General features: G+C 39.8%; 1 protein-coding gene across 1 annotated transcript in view; it reads right to left on the bottom strand.

The window, feature by feature from the left end:
• Positions 1-16,223, bottom strand: part of LOC132402796 (synaptotagmin-14-like) — a 165,197-nt gene extending 148,974 nt beyond the window's left edge. Inside the window, exon 1 of the mRNA XM_059985787.1 lies at positions 16,121-16,223. Coding sequence (XP_059841770.1) covers positions 16,121-16,133 — 13 coding nt within the window. The 5' untranslated portion in view covers positions 16,134-16,223. The remainder of the gene's footprint in view (positions 1-16,120) is intronic.
• Positions 16,224-22,166: the final 5,943 nt, after the last annotated feature.

Raw genomic sequence — 22,166 nt, 5'->3', positions numbered from 1 at the left:
CCAAAGGGCTTGCCAAGTTGTATGCAGATCAATCCATGGCACACATTATGGATGAATGTCACCATGCAATTCAACTGCAAACACTGAACTTGACTTAGTCACCAAGAATGCTAAGAATACATCCAATTCACAAATAAATTAATCTACACGGACTGCATCATTTCAAGAAAGCAGCCAAAAATACCTTGTTGGTAAATCTAGGAAGCAACTAGCTTTACAAATGATATACATTGCCCAAGAATACTTTCCTAAAAACTGAGAAAGCATAATTATCTTATTTTATTACTCTTACTTCAAGAGTATTTGGCTGCAAGAATATTTGCCAGTTCTGTATTTTCCTATCAAATGGATTTTGATAAAGTATCAGACTTTATTCTCTTCACGTCCAAATACTCTAGTTCAACAGATACAAATATTTCATATACCTGCGTATACCTTTGTAGGGAACCAATGAAATCTGGGGACCAAATTTTGTTGGTCTGCCTACTGCTAAATATAGAAAGTGCTAACATCATAACATTGTTATTGGCTTGGGATTAGAGTTGACCAGTGCAACAACACAAAGGAAGGATTCAGATTGGTGCAAGATATTTGTAAATCTTATCCCAATCTAAAATCTGACCATTGAAGATTGAGTCATAGATTTACCAATGCACTGATGAGACTTGAACCAAGCTCAGCAATTATGCAGACGCATATATATTCTACAGGATGGCTGAAAAAAAAGATAATGTATCATTCTCATGTCAGTGTGGAATGTATTTAATGACACAAAAATAATCTGCATCTAACAAAACTATTAACAGAACTCCTTTGTGGCTGGCTTTACTATGAACAAGACAGAATAACAACAAGCATTTAATTCAGTCAGAACATGTCCTGGTGGTATAATTACAGCCTTTGTGATCCAGCAAAGAAAATCATGAAGGGCTGTGTTTCAAAGGGTGGAAGAGGATAAAACAAGAACAAGATTTAAAAAATATATAGTTTGACACAATTGGACTCATCTGTGAGCTTGCAACCATTCTTGTTGATATGTTCTTATATGCAGGTAGGTGGATATGAGTCCACAGTCAGAACAGCCATTATCTTATTGAATGACAGAACAGGCTCCTATTTCTTATGTTCTTATGTTATTGCTGTTTTTCATTTTTTTCTTTTTGCTTATCCATGCTAGATATAATTTAAAAAGTACGCATTCACATATGTCATCAATTTCACTCACTCTGGTGCTGCACCAGAAGAGTCTTCATTTTCAGAATTTCAATACTGTATCTGCTGAGTACACCAATTCCACACTCCAAAGAAGCACACTTAAGTTTAATCTGAAATTTGGATTGTATCTAAACTGCAAGTTTTCATTTGGATTTTCTCAGAAACAAGGAGTAATTCCCTTTAACCATCAAAAGCAGTTATTGAGCAATTTGTGATGGTAAGGTATAGCATCTAAAGAAGCTGTTTCAATATTTTTACCTATTATATCAATAGCAAATTCTCTGCATCAATAATAGCTAAAATTATAAACTGACATAAAATTAGTTAATCACAGAGATTCTCCAGATGCTGGAAATCCAGAGTAATATCCACAAAATGCTGGAGGAATTCAGCAGGTCATGCACCATTTATGGAAAGGAATAAACAGTCAACATTCTGGGCCAAGACCCTTCAGCATACTGTATCTACCTTGCCAAAAAAGAACTAAGAAATATTTTTTTTTAAATGAGCTCATTGTATTTGCAAACTGACATGTCACTCAATGAACTTAAACTGACAGCTTCACAATGTCTTGATTCTACATGGCCTGAAGTTGTGGAATTCAAAGAAACATATATGTAATCATGACATCAAATACCAGTGGGTCAGGCAGCATCAAAAGTGGGATAAATCAAGCTAATATTTCAAGTTAATGACTTTCCATCAGAATTTATGAACCAAAGAAAGATTCTAAAAAAAAATCACTGATCCTGAAGTGATAATTTTGTTTTCCTTCTCATAAAAACTGTCTGGAATGTTGAGTATTTCCAGCATTTTCAGTTTATTGGCATCCATGTTTTTTCCCACTTTTCCACTTACATAATTATCACTGTACAATATCTTTTCTTGAAGCAAATTAGTGTATTATATCTGGAATGAAATATTTACAAAATATTAACTTGTCATTAATTCTTAGCTTTTAACAATGCTAAGAGTACGTTTGAGGACTTCCACTATTACTATTTCATTATTTTTCCAAAACACATAACTTCTAATGTAGCCAACACACACAAAATGCTGATGGAAAGCAGCAGGCCAGGCAGCATCTATTGGAAGAAGTACAGTCGACGTTTCGGGCCAAGTCCCTTCATCAGGCCTGCTGCTTTTCACCAGCATTTTGTGTGTGTTGCTTGAATTTCCAGCATCTACAGATTTCCTCGTGTTTGCACTTCTAATGTAGATTTCACTAGAATAATGAAGAAAGTTAAGCAATTTATACTACTTAATTTTAGAAACTGTTCAAATCAATGAAATAGTCACATTTTTCTTTCATAAACTCCTCATAGAATAATCTCAGTTTACATTTGCATTATGTCTTGCACAAACTGTTCCTGTCACATTCATTCCTACTCACACATAAAGTTGTCCAAATAAAGCAATAATTTTACGGCAAGATTTTGTAGACTTTATCTTTTCCCCTGAATGTTAAATAGGAAAGTGTTAACATACAGATTTGTAAAATATAATCTCCATAAAACTATCATAATAATTATACATGAATATTTTTTAAATTCTTTACTGCAACAAAATAAATACATGTGAGCAGATAAATGTTTTACTGGTAGAACATAAGAGGACGGGTAGGCTTTTTCAAACACGAAGTCTTGGATAAACTAGGAGATCCACTCCCTACTGAAGTGTAAGACTGTGGCATTCAAATCAGGTGACCCTGACCTTTACAAGAAATCAAAACACATACTTTATAAAGCTTTCAAGGACGCTAAGAGACAACCCCAGTCCAAAATTGAGTTTTAGACCAGCCATCAGTTCTAGCAGGGCTTGCAAGTTATAACAGGCTGCAAAGCAAAATCAGGTGCCATCACGAACAACAGTACACTCCTTCCAGATAAGCTTAACACGTTCTAGATGTTTTGAACAGGAAGCTGTTGGGATGTAATCATTCACCCTGACAGCCTCAAATGTACCTGAATCCACCATCATATTTGTGGATGTAAGTTCAGTTTTCTGGAGAGTGAACCCACAGAAAACAACTGGTAAGGATGGTATCCCTGACTGTGTTCTTAACTCCTGCACAGATCAGGAGGAGAAGGTACTTGCAGATATTTTTAACTTCTCCCTGCCTCAATCTGACTTTTCCATCTACTTTAAGAAGGCCACTATCATCCAGGTACCTAACAAAAGCAAGGTAACATGCCTTAATGGCTACTGCCTTGTGGCTCTGACATCTGCCATCATTTAGTGTTCTGGTCATGGCAAGCATTAACTCCAGCTGTCCAGAAAACTTTGACCCACTGCATTTCACCACCACCAAAACAGGGCTGAAGCAGACACCATTTCTTAGACCCCATACTCATCTTTGGAGCATTTAAACAGTAAAGACAACTATCTTAGACTATTAGTTATTGACTATAGCTCTGCCTTCAATACTAAACTCCCACACTGACTCATCCCCAAACTCATAAATCTGGGAGTCAATACTTCCTTTTGCAACTGGATCCTTGACTTCCTGATCAACAGACCGCAATCAGTAAGGATAGGCAGCGACAACTATTCTCAATACTGCCTCCCAACAAGGCTCCTCAGCCCCATTCTCTACCCATGGCTATGTATGTGGCCAGATTCTGTTCTAGTTCCACCTGCAAGTTTGAATTTGCTCCACAAGGCGAGGGAAGAGATTGCTGAACCTCTGGATAAAGGATCTTTATGTCCTCGTTGACCACGGGAATGGTACCGGAGGATTGGAGGGAGGCGAATGTTGTCCCCTTGTTCAAAAAAGGTAGTAGGGATAGTCCAGGTAATTATAAACCAGTGAGCCTTACGTCTGTGGTGGGAAAGCTGTTGGACAAGATTCTTAGAGATAGGATCTATGGGCATTTAGAGAATCATGGTCTGATCAGGGACAGTCAGCATGGCTTTGTGAAGGGCAGATCATGCCTAATAAGCCTGATAGAGTTCTTTGAGGAGGTGACCAGGCATATAGATGAGGGTAGTGCAGTGGATGTGATCTACATGGATTTTAGTAAGGCATTTGACAAGGTTCCACATGGTAGGCTCATTCAGAAAGTCAGAAGGCATGGGATCCAGGGAAGCTTGGCCAGATGGATTCAGAATTGGCTTGCCTGCAGAAGGCAGAGGGTCGTGGTGGAGGGAGTACATTCAGATTGGAGGGTTGTGACTAGTGGTGTCCCACAAGGATCTGTTCTGGGACTTCTACTTTTTCTGATTTTTATTAACGACCTGGATGTGGGGGTAGAAGGGTGGGTTGGCAAGTTTGCAGACGACACAAAGGTTGGTGGTGTTGTAGATAGTGCAGAGGATTGTTGAAGATTGCAGAGAGTCATTGATAGGATGCAGAAGTGGGCTGAGAAGTGGCAGATGGAGTTCAACCTGGAGAAGTGTGAGGTGGTACACTTTGGAAGGACAAACTCCAAGGCAGAGTACAAAGAAAATGGCAGGATACTTGGTAGTGTGGAGGAGCAGAGAGACCTGGGGGTACATGTCCACAGATCTCTAAAAGTTGACTCACAGGTAGATAGGGTAGTTAAGAAAGCTTACGGGGTGTTAGCTTTCATAAGTTGAGGGATAGAGTTTAAGAGACGCGATGTAACGATGCAGCTCTATAAATCTCTAGTTTGGCCACACTTGGAGTACTGTGTCCAGTTCTGGTCACCTCAGTATAGGAAGGATGTGGAAGCATTGCAAAGGGTACAGAGGAGATTTACCAGGATGCTGCCTGGTTTAGAGAGTATGGATTATGATCAGAGATTAAGGGAGCTAGGGATTTACTCTTTGGAGAGAAGGAGGATGAGAGGAGACATGATAGAGGTATACAAGATATTAAGAGGAATAGACAGAGTGGACAGCCAGTGCCTCTTCCCCAGGGCACCACTGCTCAGTACAAGAGGACATGGCTTTAAGGTAAGGCGAGGGAAGTTCAAGGGGGATATTAGAGGAAGGTTTTTCACTCAGAGAGTGGTTGGTGCGTGGGATGCACTGCCTGAGTCAGTGGTGGAGGCAGATACACTAGTGAAGTTTAAGAGACTACTAGACAGGTAAATGGGGGAATTTAAGGTGGGGGGTTATATGGGAGGCAGGGTTTGAGGGTTGGCACAACATTGTGGGCCGAAGGGCCTGTAATGTAATGTGCTGTACTGTTCTATGTTCTATACCACTGTGATGGCTGTATCTCAAATAACAATGAGTCAGAGCACTGGAAGGAGACAGACAGCCTAGCAATATAGTGTCATAACAATAACATTCCCCTCCATGTCAGCAAAACAAAACAGGTGTTCATTGACTTCAAGAAAGAGGGCAGTGCATATGCTCCTGTTTACATCAAAAATGCTGAGGCTGAGCGGACCAAGAACTTCAAGTTCCCAGGAATAAACATCACCAAAATGTCGATGGCATGGCCAAGAAAGCACAACTGGCAAGTCCCAACTGACTCTCAACAACTTTAATCCAAGCACCACAGAAAAGCTTTAAAAACTAACTTTATTTGCCACATGTGCATCAAAACACTGAAGCATACAGTGAATGACCAATAGTCTGAGAATGTGCTGGGTACAGCCCGCAAGGATTGCCAAGCTTCCAGAGCCAACATATGCCCACAACCTAACAACCTTTACTAATCCGTACATCTTTGGAATATGGGAGGAAATTGGAGCACCCAGAAGAAATTCTCATAGTCACGGGAAGAACGTACAAACTTCTTATAGATAATGGCAGTAATTGAACTCTGATCACAGGCATTTTAAAGTGTTTTGCTAGCTGCTACTCTACAGGAAAGCATCCTTTCTGGGTGCATCATGACTTGATATGATAATTGTTCTACTGTGACTGCAAGAAACTGTGGATAGTGAAACCAACCAACCAGCAGATCTTGAAACCAACCTTTCCCCCATGGATGTTGCCATATACTTCTTGCCATCTCTGTAAAGTAGCCAGCATATTGAAAGACCCCATCTTCCCCTGACCATTCTCTCTTCTCTCCCATTGAGTAGAAGATAAAAAAGCCCAAAAGCACATACCACAAGACTCAAAAACAGCTTCTACCCACTGTCCTACGACTATTGAATGGTTCCCTAGTATGATAAGATGGATTCCTGAAATTAATCTACCTCCTTATTGTCCAACTGCACCATACTTCCTCTGTAAATACAAGACTTCATTCTGTACTCTATGATTGTTTTACTTTGTATTTCCTCAATGGACCGTTGTAATAAATTGGTCTTCATGAACAGTACGCAAGACAAGCTTTTCATTGTACCTTTTCACTGTACATGAGACAATAACAAATCAATTCACCAAAATGCTCTCCAATTGGAAGCATAACATTGCACTACTTTGAGATTGTTAGTTAGCAGAAACATGTCAGACTATATTTAGCAGTTCTATCACTGTACCATTGATCCAAAGTACTGTCATTATCCTAAGTTCCTTTTTTTGTTCCGTCATTTTCTCTTTTCCAATCTTGCTTCTTGCCAAGAGGCACTACATGCTCAGGAATCCAGGAAGCTTCCAAGCCCCAAGATGCTGTGCCAGTAAGAGGTGGATTCTAAAGAGATCAATATCTGAACTGATGCCACAAGGAGTCAATCCCAAATCTGGAAAAAAGATTAATGACCAAAAAAAGCTTGATAAAAGTCAGTTGAACAAAAGCAAATCCCATCTAGTGCTAGAAGCACATCTACTGGTGCACATGAGGAGAATATGAGCATAAGACCATGAGATATAGGAACAAAATTAGACCATTCAGCCCCTTGAGTCTGTTCTGCCATTCCATCATGGCTAATTTATTATGCCTCTCAACCTCATTGTTCTGCCTTCTCCCTGTAATTTTTGATATCCTGACTAATCAAGAACCTATCAAACTCCACGGTAAAAATACCCAATGGCTTAGCTTCCATAGTGGTTTGTGGCAATAAATTGTGCAGATTCACTACCCTCTAGCTAAAAAAAATTCCTCCGCAAATCCTTCTAAATGGACATCCTTTTATTCTGAGGCTGTGCCCTCCGGTCTTAGACTCCACCATTAAAAGAAGCATGCTCTCGATATCTACTCTATTAAAGGAAACATGTTCTCCGTATCCACTCTATCTAAGCCTGTAGGTTTCAATGAAATCCCACCTCATTCTTCTAAACTCCAGTGAGTAACAGGCCCAGAGCTATCAAATGCTCCTCATACATTAACACTTCCTTTCTTAGCTCAGTAGCATAGAGGTTAGCACTTTGTTTTACAGTACAGGCAACCTGGTTTCAATTCTGCCACTGCCCTTAAGGAGTTTATATGTTCTCCCCGTTACCATGTGGTTTCCTCTGGGTGCTCTGGTTTCCTCCCACAAACTAAAGACCTATTGAATGGTAGGTTAATTGTTCATTGTAAATTGTCCTGTGACTAGGCTAACATTAAATCGGGGTGTTGCTAGGCAGTGTGGCTCAAAGGGTCGGAAGGGCCCATTCCGCACTGTATCTCAATAAAAAAAAATTTTAATGTCCTCAGAACGCTCAGTGCCAGCACGTTTCTTCTTAGAAAAGGAGCCCAAAAATGCTCTGAATACTCCAACACCTTATAAAGCCTCAGCATTACATCCTTGCTTTTATCTTCCAGTGCTCTTGAAATCAATGTTAACATTGCATTAGCCTTCCTCACCACCCACTCAGTCTGCAAGTTAACCTTTTAGGAACCCAGCACAAGGATGCCCAATTCCCTTTGCAGCTTTGATTTTTGAATTTTCTTCCTATTTAGAAAATATTTCAATGGTTCAATGGTTCCATTTAATATCACAGAATGTATACAGTATACAACCTGAAATTCTTACTCTTCGCAGACATCCATAAACAGAAGAAATATCCCAAGGATTGAATGATAAAAAGCTGTTAGAATCCCAAAGCCTTCCTTCCCCCTCTCATGCACAAGCATTAGCAAAACATCAACCCTCCCCTCCCCCACCTGCCTCAGCAACAGCATCAGCCTCGCACCAGGCATGAAAAATCAAAGGCCCCAAAGAGACCATGATCTAGAGTCCTTCAAAAAAAACCAATCACTGTTCAGCCCAACATTTTAACATCTCACAGGCTCTCTTTCATAAATAAAGAAGAAAGAGTTATCGCTCCTGCCACAGCAAGATATATTCTATATCTTTATTCCTTCTAACAAAGTCCATGGCCATGCACTTCCCTACATGATATTCCATCTTCCTCTTCTTTGCCCATTCTCCCAATCTGCCTAGGTCTTTCCTTGGACTCCCTGCTTCGTCAACATTACCCGCCCCTCCATTTATTGTCTACAAACTTGGCCACAAAGCCATCAATTCCATTATCTAAATCATTGATTTATAACATAAAAAGTGGTCCCAACACCAAACCCTGCGGAACACGACAAGTCACCTGCAGCCAGCCAGAAAAGGTCCCCTTTATTCACATTCTATGCCTCCTGCCAGTCAGCCCATCTTCTATCTATGCCAGTATCTTTCTTAACAGTGAAAAAATAACGTGGAAAAAATGTCCATTGATCATTTGTGCTCCAGACCACGTTGCTTCTTCCAGTATTGTGTTCTACCGAGTCGCCAGCTCCAAGAATGTCACTAAGGTAGAGAATATCACATGGGCTCCCAAGGGAAGTGGCTTGTATTAGGTTAAGTTAATGCAGGTAACAAGAAAGATTACATTGGAAAATAAGGGAATAGCTGAGAAATTATTTGTTTAATGAATGTTTAATGAAGACCTCCTTGAAATAGTGGAGAAGTACAGATCTAGAGTGTATGAGCAAATGAAGGAGATTAACATTTGTACAAATTATTATTGGAAAAAATTACTGGGACTGAAATCTGATAAATCACCAGCAGCAGTTTTGAAAGAGGTAACGACAAAAGTACTGAAAGTACTTGTACTGAAAAGCACTTTCCAAAATTTCACTTTCCAAAATTACATTTATTTTGGACTAATTCCCACAGATCAAGGATTCAAATTAATGCCACTATTCAGAGCATGGAGATTTATAGACCTGCTGATCTCAAGTAAAAGAAAAAATTCTAGAATTTACAGGCTGCATAATGTTATGACAGGGCTCCCCATTCATATTTGGCAGAAGTTGCTTGCAATCCTGTAACAGGTAGCAAAACCATCCCCGTACATCCTACCAGACTCCCAGACATTCATATGTGCAGTCTGTCTATAAGTCAAGTACAGTATACATAACCTGAGAAGAAGCTATATTATTAATTGATACTAGAGCATTTATTAATAATTACTCATAAATATTTATTAATATTATAATAGTAGGGCCAATATGAAGTTATGAAAAAAGTCATGAATGACAAATCTGTTAAGAGGTTTTTCAGGTTTTTGCTAATACAATAGATACAGGGAAAATGGTATAATTTGATTTTATTGTATAACAGGCCAGAAGAAGTTATTGAAAAAGAATAGAGCACACAGGATACAGAATGATATACTGGCATGGACCACAAGCTGATTAATGGGTAGAATGAAATGGATAATTTTTGGTCAGGGGTGCCACAGAGATGAGAGCTAAAGTCCCGTTTGCTCTCATGGTATACTGTACATCAATGATTTGGTTAAAGGAACCAAGGATAAAGTATGCAAATTTGTTCATGGGTGGCAATGTGTGTTGAGAAGAGGACAGAGTGGAACTTCAAGGGGATATAGTCAAGCTAAGTGAATAAGCAAAGCCATGGAAGATAGAATATAATGTGAAATCCCTGCAATTTTGATAGGAGAGATAGATTTCTTAAATGCTGAGAGACGAAAAGTTGTTGATGTTCAAAAGGACCTTCATGTTAGTTTCCTTCAACACGAATCACAGAAAATTAACATGCAGGAGCAGCAAGAAATTAGGAAAAGTAAACAGTATATTGCAAGAGGATTTAAAAACAAGAATAAAAATGGCTCACTGATACTTTATACGGTCCTAGTGAGACTGCATTTGTAATATTATGTATAGATCTGGTCAGCTTCCTACCTATATGAAAGAAGGAGTGTAATGAATCCATGTCGGATTGATTCCAGGACAGAGTTGGAGGCTGTTGTTTAAAAAGGGATTAAACAAATTGAGACTATATACAGAAATGAGAGTTTATCTTATTGATTATGCTCTTATGAATCTTCTCAGGGTCGATGCAAAGATGACAAAACCTTTGGCTTGGGGGTCTGGAATTAGGGAGCTCACTTTCACAATACAAGATCGACCATTCAGGATTGAGATGAACTGAGATTACTTTACCCAGAATGGAGGATTTTAGAATATTTTACAATACATACGAGTGTTATGAAGACTCAGTTATTGGAAATATTCAAGGTGGAGATTGAGAACATTATGGATATTGAGAGAATCCAGCAATATGAGATCAGTGTAAAAAAGTTAGAAAGAGATTAAAAAAAAACTAGCCATACATATCTCAATGAATAGTGGAGAAGCTGTGAATGGCCTACTTTTGCTTCTGTCTCCCACATTCTTTTGGGATGATTTCATCTGAGCTCCCATGAGCTAGTTAAGATATGCTGCTGTCTTTCACAGCAAGATACACAGTCCAAAAACAGAAACTCCAGTCCTACCAGTACTTAATACTCTTTAATATCAACAGCAAATGCCTCATCTCCAATAGAGAAACTGTTCACTGGTAAATACTTCATAGAGTTAGTTGGGAAAGTAAAATAATACAAAACCCAACAACCATCCAAAACTAGCTTAGGAATGGTATAATGACTTTGCAAACTAACAAGATCAATTCCTTAATGCATAATTTTCAGCCTCCAAAATGCTGTTGCAGCCCATAGTAATTAAGAGTTCTGAGGTTATTTCCTCATCATTAGCGAGTCCCAAATACCTCATTGGGGGAAAATGGTAACAGTAGCAATACCATGAAGAAATAGGGAGAATTAAACGAGATAGTAGTTATCAGGGCTGGTATGCACAATGGTAATGCTGCCACTTAAAATTCAATATTGAAGCAGCATTTTGTTGCATGCAGGCATGGAGTCCCTAGAACGCAGAGCCAAGTAAGTGGTTAACGTGGTTCTTGATTTTTTTTAAATAAAGTTCCTAAAATATCTCATTATTATTAAAATGCACGTGGTCTGTGTGGCCCAGCCTGGAAACTAATGTTTCAGTGGACCCCACTACAATAATGTGCACTCTGACAACATACATCTGATCTTACAATCCTTTAAGGTACTAGAGACCTTACTAGACCAAGCTTCTAGAGACCTAATGGTCTGATTTTAAGTTATCTCACCAGCCTAAGCAGGAGTCAGTAGTAGAATATGGAGCCAAGATATTCCCCAAGAGTTATCACTCAATATAGCAGTTAACAAATGAAGGACACAATGGTTTTCTCAGAATGAATACATCATCTACATTTCCTGGATGTGTGGCATTAATCACCAACCATCGATGCATTTAAAGATTGAATGCCATTCTAGTTCACAAAGGCACCAGATGGATCCCATATAATATTATTCACTGATTTTTCAGGAAGCTTTCAGATCTGAAAAATATGCATGATGCTCTCTACAGAAGAGGAAGTAAATGAATTCCCCTCACCTTGAAGAGATGATCCATGACACCTCATCACTGGTAAGCATTCAGCAGAGCAGCCCAAGCACAGATGTCTGGTTGGACATTTCCTTTGCAGAAGGTGACATATCTTTGTCTCCAATGTCTCGGAAGTCCTTAGCCAAGGATCACTTGGAAGAAAGAACATAAATCCTAGACATCTCACACTGGGTGCAGTGATGGGGGATGGCGGGAGGGAAGTGTAGACCTTTCTAATCAGTCCTCTTCTGTCCCTCCATCTTCAGGATGCTACTCAATTATTACAGCATAAAAGGCAACTATCCAGCCTACTGGGTCCATGTCAGCTCCTAACAAAGCAAACTAATGACTCCTTTTTTTCTCCTTTCCTTCATCCCTGTAGCCTTGCAACTTTTTTCTCTCTCATGCCCATCAACTCCCCTTCAATTCTTTTTATTGCCACTTACCAACAATGAGTAGTAGAATACAGTAACCATTTAACCAACCAGCCTATCTTTCAATGTGAGAGGAAACCTGAATATCCAGTAAAAGATCACCTCTGAAAAGTCATCCCTCCGTTGGATCCCTCATTTCCTGTTCTTGGTCAAGCCAGAGGCTCAGTGGAATTCATTTTAAATGTCCTATCATCAGGAGCAAACAAAAATTTGACCTTAAGCTTAGCTCTTGCATAAAGATGAGTCTGTAATCCTGGTCCATATTTAGTGAACACTACTTCACACTGTTCCCCCTATAACCGGCAAATAATTGGTGACCCTTTTAAACAGATCAGTTATAGGAGACATTCCTTTACTGGGTATGATCCATATTAAATATTAATTATACTTGTTCCATTCAATTTAGCAAGGAAACTAGCAATGGTGCATTGCACACAGATTGGTAGAACTGTGGGCATGCTGCATCCTCCACATACAAACACATACGTGTAGACCAAATGACATAAAAATTGACAGGCAGTCAAAAAAGTTACCTCTATCAAATAAATCCATTATGCTCTGATTTCGTTTCACAATCAACCTTACTAACAAAATAATTGCCCTGTGTCAAGTGATTGAATTTCTAGGTCACTGAATTCTAATGCCAATCATATTGCAATTAAGGGTTTTTTTTTAATGGAACAGACACTTATTCTCAAGAATGACGAAAAGAAAACAAATCTTCCCTGAAATATTCTCATGGCCAATTTCAGTGCAATATTGATATATGATGTTTGGCTGCATGTCTTCTTGGCCAACATCAATGAATAGCATATTGTGACCTGGGAAGTAGATTTTAAATTATTTAAATCAAAGAGGTAGTCTCACTAAAATCCAGATCAATATACTGTCTAGCAATATAATGCTCACATAAGTATATATGTTTTATTTCAGCTTTAGTCTCAAATTTTCTGGCATACCAAAGAAAGCTAAAATCTACAATCAGCAATGTCTTAATCTAAAGAGTTCATACATATTTTCTTATACCTAAAAAGATTTATGACTACAGATTTAGGTAAAGTGGGGGCACATTTGAAAGTAATATATATCTCTATATTATATGTGATTAAAATTAAATCCATATAATTAAAATATTGAATGACATTTTGAATAAATGTCCACAAAGCTTACTGGCAAAATAATAATTATACATCATGTCAGTGGGTGCTAACAAAAAGAATTTAAGTGTAGTGAAAACTCTTATAAGTCAGCATCAATATAGCATAACAAAAATTAACATGTAAAATATAGAATACTTGATCAGCATTCTATCATGGCAACTTACAAAACAAAACACATCCTCCTGTTTGTATGTTGTAATAATCACTTTTGTCATATGATAACTAATATATCCCATGCACATATATTCTATTACTAAATGTAACAAGTCTTTTCCATTTTATTTATTTATACTATGCTTCTTTTTGTTTTAAAGAAATCTACAATACCATAACTACAATAGTATCCCTGCAATATAATAACAAAAATTCAGCAGTAATTTTTAAATCTTTTTGATCAAACTTACTGGATGTTTTTGAACAGATAGCAATTAGGAGCAGCATTGCTAATGCAGCAGATGAGTTATCTAGCTATTCAAACTACTTTTTTTATGATATCCATAATAATGGTCAGAGGACAAGTTACAGAATTAATTGCTTCCTCGTTTCATGTTGGAAAGCGCAGAGAGTGGGATTGAATAGAAGCAATTCACAGTGGGAGGAGGTGGGTGGTGGTATTGCACAATAATAGATGCTGTAACCACTGCTATTGCAATTTACATTAACAATTAAATTTTGGAACCTAGAATACATTTGCTAAATTTATGAATTATATTAAACTTGGGCTGTGGACTTCATATTCCGTATTGAGAAGAACTGCAAAAATTACAGGAATAAATGCAGAATAGGCAAATCGATGACAAATGAAGTTCAATAAATGCAGGTATATACATTGAAAGGAAGAATGGATTTATTATTTGGAAAATGTGTGTGTGATTGGGTAGGAGTAACAAAAGGATCTCTGAATACAAATGTACCAATCATTAACAGGTGTGCCACAAGTTGGCCAGGCCATAAACAAAGCAAACAAAGCATTTGTCTTCATTTCTAGAGAGACAGAATTAAAAGTGGGGAGGTTATGCCAAACCACATTAATTGCAGTTCACAATCCTTGGTTAACTACAATTAGAGTGAAGTCAAGGCATTGGCAAGGGTGCAGAGATTTAGAAGGATGGCTCAGAAATCCAAATATATCAGGTAAAGGTAGAGTCAGAGACCCATACAGTACAGAAACAGGCACTTCAGATCTATTGGTCCATGCTGACTAAGATTCCCACCTAAGCTAGTGCTATTTGTGTACATTTGATCCATTGTCTCCAAACCTTTCCTACTCATGTGTCTATCCAAGCGGCTTTTAAATGTTGTTAATGTACCTGCCTCTGGCAAGATGAAAAAACTGGATTTTCTTTCTTGAAAAAAAAAGAAAGCTAACAAGTATCATAAAGGGCATGTCATAAAAGTATGAAAGACCTTGATAAAAAATACAAAGAAAATATTTTCATTTTGAAGAAAAGACCAACTAGAAATCATCAATATTTGATGGCAAGAAGTCAAATAAAGGATTCAGAACAAATTTCTCTACCTAAAGTGTAATAAGAATGTGGAACTTGCTACTTCAGTAAGTGGTTACAGTGAACAACATATTTAAGAAGAGGCTAGACAGGAATAGAAGGTTGAAAGGATATTTCATTTTTCCTTTTTCAACTTTCTTTATAACATGAAGGCCATTCAACTATCAAATATTTAGTAGCTCCTATCAATCCCCTATTTCCACTTATTTCCCTGCAATCTATCCCTTCTGTAGATTTGCTTGGTGCATAAAACCCAATATAGATCCATTGAGCCTACTGTCCATATTTCTGTGATGCATATTCTATGTGATTTTTTACAGTCCTACCGCAAACTAACTCAAGTGTAGACTTTATAAACTCAAGTGGTCTGCCGGCCCAGCTATAATAAATACAACCTTATCAAATAGATCTTACCAAAAAAATTAGAACTCTAATTAAAATGAAGATACCAATAAAAAATGGCATATTTTATTGATATGCACATGTGCCTAAGCTAGAGTTTGCATTGGAGCCTCCATACCAGATGGTGATGCAACCAGTCAGAATGCTCTCCACCTACATCTGTAGAAATTTGCAAGAGTCTTTGGTGACATACCAAATCTCCTCAAACTCCTAATGAAGTAGAAACGCTGGCTTGCCTTCTTGGTGATTGCATCAATATGTTGGGCCCAAGATGGGTATTCTGATTCTGAAAGAAGGCAAAGACTGATCATGAATATAAGATGTAGTAACTAAGCTGACAGAGGCTGTTTACAACAGTGACAAAGCGTGCGATACGGTGGCCTCGCCATACACGAGACTGCCTTCGCATGGTTCTTCGTTGAACCTGATAATGACGCTCAGAGAGAGGATACATCTGGTGCGACGTGTGCTGATGCTTGGTGTTAAACGTTCCCGGGGAATCGAGCTCTGAAATTTGTTGTGACAAGCAGTGGCACCGGGGGAAGCAGCGACAGACACCTGGGGTATCGTTCAGTGAGATTGGGGATGTAGGGCGGGGGAGGGAACTATCCACATCCACAGTCAGATCCACATGCCCAGCGTGTCACTAACTAACCGGATTAAACATGCAGCGCAGCTTTCAGCACCGCGGAGAGCGGCGAGGCAGCAGACCCTAACGTGGGCTGCGGGCCTAGTCCCGGTCGCGGCTCACCGAGAGCCGGCGGCGCCCGCACTTTGGGGCCCGCAATCCGGTGCGAGCCAGGCCCAAGCAGAGCTGGGGCGCTGGGTCTCGAGCGGCCCACTTACCATCAATCGCCATGATGCTGACGATCCATCCAGCCGGACTCTGCCACCACCGCGCCGGGGAGCGGTTGCTGGAAAAGGTGAGGGAAGAGGACGAGGGAAGGGAGCAGACACCGGCACGCACACAGAACCTTCCAGGCGAGGCGCGTTCACGCCGCTCCGTGCGCGCGAGTAAAACGCGCGTGCTCTGGAGCGAAAGGCAGCGCCCTGCTGGAAACCACAGAAACAGGTGCAGGTACGGTTCGTGTGCGAGGGACTGGGGCAGGTACAATCGTGGGCACGTCCACTCCTTGTGTGAGGGTAACAGGGAGCGGGAGGAAGGTGCAGGTGCATCTGTCAGTGTGAGGGACATAGAGATAGGCACAATATGAGAATGTGAGGGATGGGGTAGTTCTGCTGCTTATGTGAGAGAGAAAGGAGTGGGCACATTGAGTGTGAGTGAGACTTTTGTAGATTCAGTATGCAAAAGAAAGGGGGAAGTGTGCTTGAGTAAAGGGGACGGGGACAGGAACAATCAGTGCATGAGAGATCAAAAAGTGAGCCGAAAAACTTACTGCAAGGGAGAAGGCTGATAACGCTGTCAGTGAGTGAGAGAAATAGATATGGCACAGAAAGTGTGAGGAAGCTGAGGCAGGCCCATTGCCAAAATGAGAGGCTGGTAGAGATGCACCTTCATAGTTTGAATGGTAGGTGCAAACATATTCGAGTGTGCAAGAAACAGGGGCAAAGGCAGGAATTATATGAGTGAGAGGGACGAGTACAATTGGATCACAGTAGGAGCTGAGGATGGGAGTGAGAAAGAGAACATTCTGTATAACTAAAATGAGAAAGGTAAATACAGCTGGAATTTAGGAGGGGAGGGAACAGGTAAAGATTGGGCACAAAAGCAGGTACAATCATAATGTGCTTGAGAGTGATATAGGTAAATGCAATTCCACATAGGGTGAGGAAGGGACATTATTGTTTCTCTAACCCCACAAATATCCTTGATCCATTAATAGCTCCCACTTTGGGTTGCTTCCCTTGAGTTAAAAATTAGTTCAAGGTCCACTCAGATTTTAATTGCCAAACTGATGAAAAGTTTGATGGAAAGGTAATAAAATCTGGCCCTAAAATGGAACATAATAAGAGGACAGTGGAAGTCAGCATATCAAGTATTTAATGTCAAATTAGCAGGCACACTGCTAATGTCCTCCCCAGTGAAGACTGTTGCAAAATACTCATTTAGTTCATCAGCCGTATCCTTATTCCCCGTTATTATTTCTCCTGCCTGATTTTCTAGTCGTCCTACATTCACTCTCATTTCTTTTTTATTTTTAACAAACTTGAAACAACTTCTACTATCCACTTTGATATTATTTGCCAGCTCTCTTTCATATTTCATCTTTTCTCTTCTAATGATTTTTAGTGGCTTATCTGTAGTTTTTTAAAAACTTTCCAATCCTCTATCTTCCCACTAATTTTTGCTTTGTTGTATGCCCTTTCTTTTGCTTTTACAATGGCTTTGACTTCCTTTGTAAATTGTGGTTGTATTCTTTTACCATTTGAGTATTTCTTCATTTTTGGAATACACATGTCCTGTAGTTTCCTCATTTTTCCCAGAAATGCACACCATTGCCACTCTGCTGACATCCCTGCCAGCAGCTCCTTCCAAGTTACTTTGACCAACTCCTTTCTCATCCCACTGTAATTTCCCTTACTCCACTGAAATACAGCTACATCAGACATTACTTTCTCCCCTATCAAATTTCAAGTCGAACACAATCATATTGTGATCACTGGTTCCTAACAGTCTTTTGACCTTAAGCTCCCTAATCACCTCTAGTTCATTACATAACACCCAATCCAGTATAGCTGATCCCCTAGTGGGCTCAACGGACAAACTGCTTTTAAAAGCTGTCTCTTAGGGATTCAACAAACTCACTCACTTGAGATCCATTACCAGCCTGATTTTCCCAATCAACCTACATGTTAAAATCTCTGATGACTACCATAACATTGCCCTTTTGACTTGCCTTTTCTATTTCCTGTTGTAACCTGTAGTCTGCCTCCCAACGACTTTTGGGGGGGGGGGAGTTCCTGTGTATAACTGTATAACTGCCATCAATGTCCTGTTATCCTTGCAGTTTCTTAACTCAACCCACAAGGATTCCACATCTTCCAATCCAATATCATATCATTCCACTGATTTGATGCCGTTCTTTACCAGTAGAGCTACACCACCCCATCTGCTTACCTTCCTATCCCCCCGATGTAATGTGTAACCTTGGACATTGAGCCCCGACCACAACCATCCTTCAGCCATGATTCAGTGATGGCCACAGCATTATTCCTGGCAATTTGTAATATTGCAACAAGATCATCCACCTTATTTCTTATACTACGCGCATTTAGATGCAACACCTTGAGTACCATATTTGCTATTCAGGAACAGCTTCTTCCCCTCTGCCATCCGATCCCTGAATGGACTTTGAAGCTTTGGATACCACCTCACTTTTTTTAATATTCAGTATTTCTGTTTTTGCACATTTATATATAATCTATTCAATATACATAATTAATTTACTTGTTTATTTATTATTGTTTTATTTTATTTATTATTTTTTCTCTCTCTGCTAGATTATGTATTGCATTGAACTGCTGCTGCTGCTGAGTTAACAAATTTCATGTCACGTGCCGGTGATAATAAACGTGATTCTGATTCTGATCCTTTCTGATTCTGCATCCCTAATGATTTGATACTCAACCCATTGGCTGCAACTAAGTCCCATCACTTTCTGACAGTCTGACTGCATGCATCTTTACTTTTTTACCATCCATCCTATCCTGAGTCCCTTAACTCTGGTTCCCACCCCCTGCCAAATTAGTTTAAACCCTCCTGAATAGCTCTAACAGACCTGCTTGTGAGAATATTGGTCCTCCTCAGGTTCAGGAGCAACCCGTCACTTTTGAACAGGTCATACCTCCCCCAGAAGAGATCCCAATAATATAAGAACCTGAAGAACCTACCCCCTGCACCAGCTTCTCAGCCACGCATTTATCTGCCAAATCATCCTGTTTATATCCTCACTGGCATGTGGTACAGGCAGCAATCCAGAAATTACTACCCTAGAGGTCCTCCTTCTCAGATGAACAGCTCATCTGGCTGCTCCCCCTCCCTCTCCAAAATGTTGTGAACACAATCTGAGACATCCCCGACCCTGGCACCTGGAAGACAACATAACTTCCAGGTGTCTCATTTACGCCCATAGAATCTCCTGTCTGTTCCCCCTCACTATCGAGTCCCCTATCACTCCCTTCTTCTCTCTCATCCCCTTCTGCACCATGGACCTATGGTCAGTGTCTGTAACCAGGTCACCGTGGCATTCCCCTGAGAGGTCATCCCCCACAAAAGTATCCAAAGCAGTATACTTGTTTTTGAGGGGAATGGCCACAGGTGTGCTCTGCTCTAACTGCATATTTCCATTTCTCCTGACAGTCACCCAGCTACTCGCCTCCTACAAATTCGAGTTGTCTGCTTCCCTGTAACTTTGATCAATTATATCCTCACTCTCCTGTACAAGCCAAAGATCACCCAGTTGCTGCTCCGGATCCTTAACACGGTCTTCAAGGAGCTGCAGCCGGATGCACTTCACACAGATGTAGTTCCCCAGGAGACTCTGTGTCTTCTAGATCTCCAACATCCGGCACGAAGAGCACACTGCAGCCATTTAAATGGTACAGAAGAGAGGGAAGAAACAAAAAGGAAACCTTAACAGACGCTTTCCACAGAGCTAATGCCTCTTCTGAGCCATCTACCTTCGCCACTGGCCTATTCCCGAAAGTGGCTGCTCTGCTTATCCCTTCTGTACGTTTGTTTAGTTCATAGAGTTCTGTTGATACCGCTGATAGGCCTCGTACTAAGGATAAATGCCTTTGAAGCTCTCTTTTTAAATAACTGCCACTGACCTGCAAGAAATACCTCTTCATAGAGCTCTGTTAATGCCGCTGATAGGCCTCATACAATTTTTCACATTGTCAGTGATTTAGGTAGTGGAATTGAAGGCCTTGTAGTGAAGTTTGTGGATGATATGAAGGTAAGTGGACGCGTAGGTAGTGCTGACGAAGCAATGCGATTGCAGCAGGACTTGGGCAAAGTGGAAGAATGGGCAGAAAAGGTGTAATACAGTGTTGGCAAATGTATGAGAATGTATTTTGGTAAAAGGAACAAAAGTGCAGAGTTACCTAAATGGGGAGAAAATTCAAACATCAGAGGTACAGAGTCCTCATGCAAGACTCCCAGAAGGTTAATTCATAGGTTGAATCTGTTGTAAAGAAGGTAAATGCAATATTGGTATTTATTTCAAGAGGAATAGAATATAAAAACAAGGAGCTAATGATGAAGTGTTATAAGACACTAGTCAGGCTGCACTTGGAGTATTGTCAGTAGTTTAGGCCCCTTACCTCAGAAAGGATATGTTGTCTTTGGAGAGAGTCCAGAGGAGGTTCATGAGGATGATTCTGGGAATGAAGGGGTTAACACATGAAGAGTGTTTAGCGGCATAGGCCTGCACTCACTGGAATTTAAAAGAATGCATGGTGATCTCAATGAAAGCTACCGAATGTTGAAAGGACTAGATAAGGTGGATGTGGAGAGGATGTTCCTTGTTGTGGATGCATCCAGAACTAGAGAGCACATCCTCAAAATTGGAGATCAACCTCTTAGAACAGAAGTAAAAAGGAATTCTTTTAGCCAGAGAGCAGTAAATCTGGCAAAGTCTGTGGGTAAATTTAAATTGTAAGTTGATAGATTCCTGATTGGTCTGGGCATCATGGGATATGGTGAGAGGGCAGGCGTATGGGGTTGAATTGGATCCAGGATTGGCCATGATGAAATGCAGAGTGGACTCAATGGGCTGAATGGCCTAATTCTGCTCCTATGTTTTATGGTCTTATTAGCATGGGACCTTAACAAAACTCTTCTGAAAAATCTAAATACACCACATTCATTGATTTCCCCATTAGCTATTTTGCTTGAACCCCAGCTATTCATAATCAAAATCAATGATTTAGCTGAGAAATCAAAACTGCATGTTTCCAAGTTTGCTGAACCAACAAAACTAGTTGGAATTGTGAGTGTGAATGGGGCTTCAATGAGATATTTGGAAATGGGAAGTTTTTCACCTCTGGTGTATGAAGGAGAAAACAGAATATATTTTTAAATAATGAGACACTGAGTAACATTGATGTCTAAAAAAGCTGGGTGTTACATGAGGAAAGATTTAATAGATTAGGCCTATATTTTCTAATATTTAGAAGAATGAGAAGTGATTGCATAGAAACCTACAGAGTTAATACAGCTACAAAGAGGATGTTTTGCCTGGCTGATGACTCTGGAACTGAGTGTCACAAATTCAGAATAACTATAGGCCATTTCAGCCTGAGCGTTGGAGAAATATCCTCAGTCAAAGAGTGGTGAATCTTCAGAAATCTGAATCTCGAAGGACTATGGAAGTTCAGACAGAAAGCTAGTGCTTAGATTCAGTAGGTGATTGAGAATGCTGTCTTTTATTTCAGTGAGGGGGAGTACAAATAGCCTTACTGTACTTATATTTCAGAAACTACACTAAGAGTAGTGTGAACAAATTTAGGCTTGTTATTTAATATCAGAGAAGGTACAACATGATGACCCCAAGTATGGTGGGAATGTCTTGAAAGGAAATGTTGAAATGGTTGGGTTTGTACTCATTCAAGTTCAGAAGAATAATGAACAATCCTACTGAAGCATAGGTTTGCAGTGGGCTTGACAGACCATAAGACCATGAGTGATAGGAGCAGAATTTGGCCAGTGTGCTCCGTTATTTCATCATGGCTGATCTATTTTCCCTCTCAACTCCATATTTCTGTCTTCTCCCCATAATCTTTCACACTAATTAAACAAGAACCTATCAATCTCTGCCTTAAATACATCCAATGACCTGGCCTCCACATTAATTTTTCACACTCTGATTAATCAAGAATCTATCAACCTCAACCTGAAATATATCCAATGACCTGGCACATTCTAAAT

Source organism: Hypanus sabinus, chromosome 12 (assembly GCF_030144855.1).
Source record: "Hypanus sabinus isolate sHypSab1 chromosome 12, sHypSab1.hap1, whole genome shotgun sequence".
NCBI classification, from domain to species: Eukaryota; Metazoa; Chordata; class Chondrichthyes; order Myliobatiformes; family Dasyatidae; genus Hypanus; species Hypanus sabinus.
Note: the sequence above shows the minus strand (reverse complement) of the source record. Positions and strands in the feature narration are given on the sequence as shown.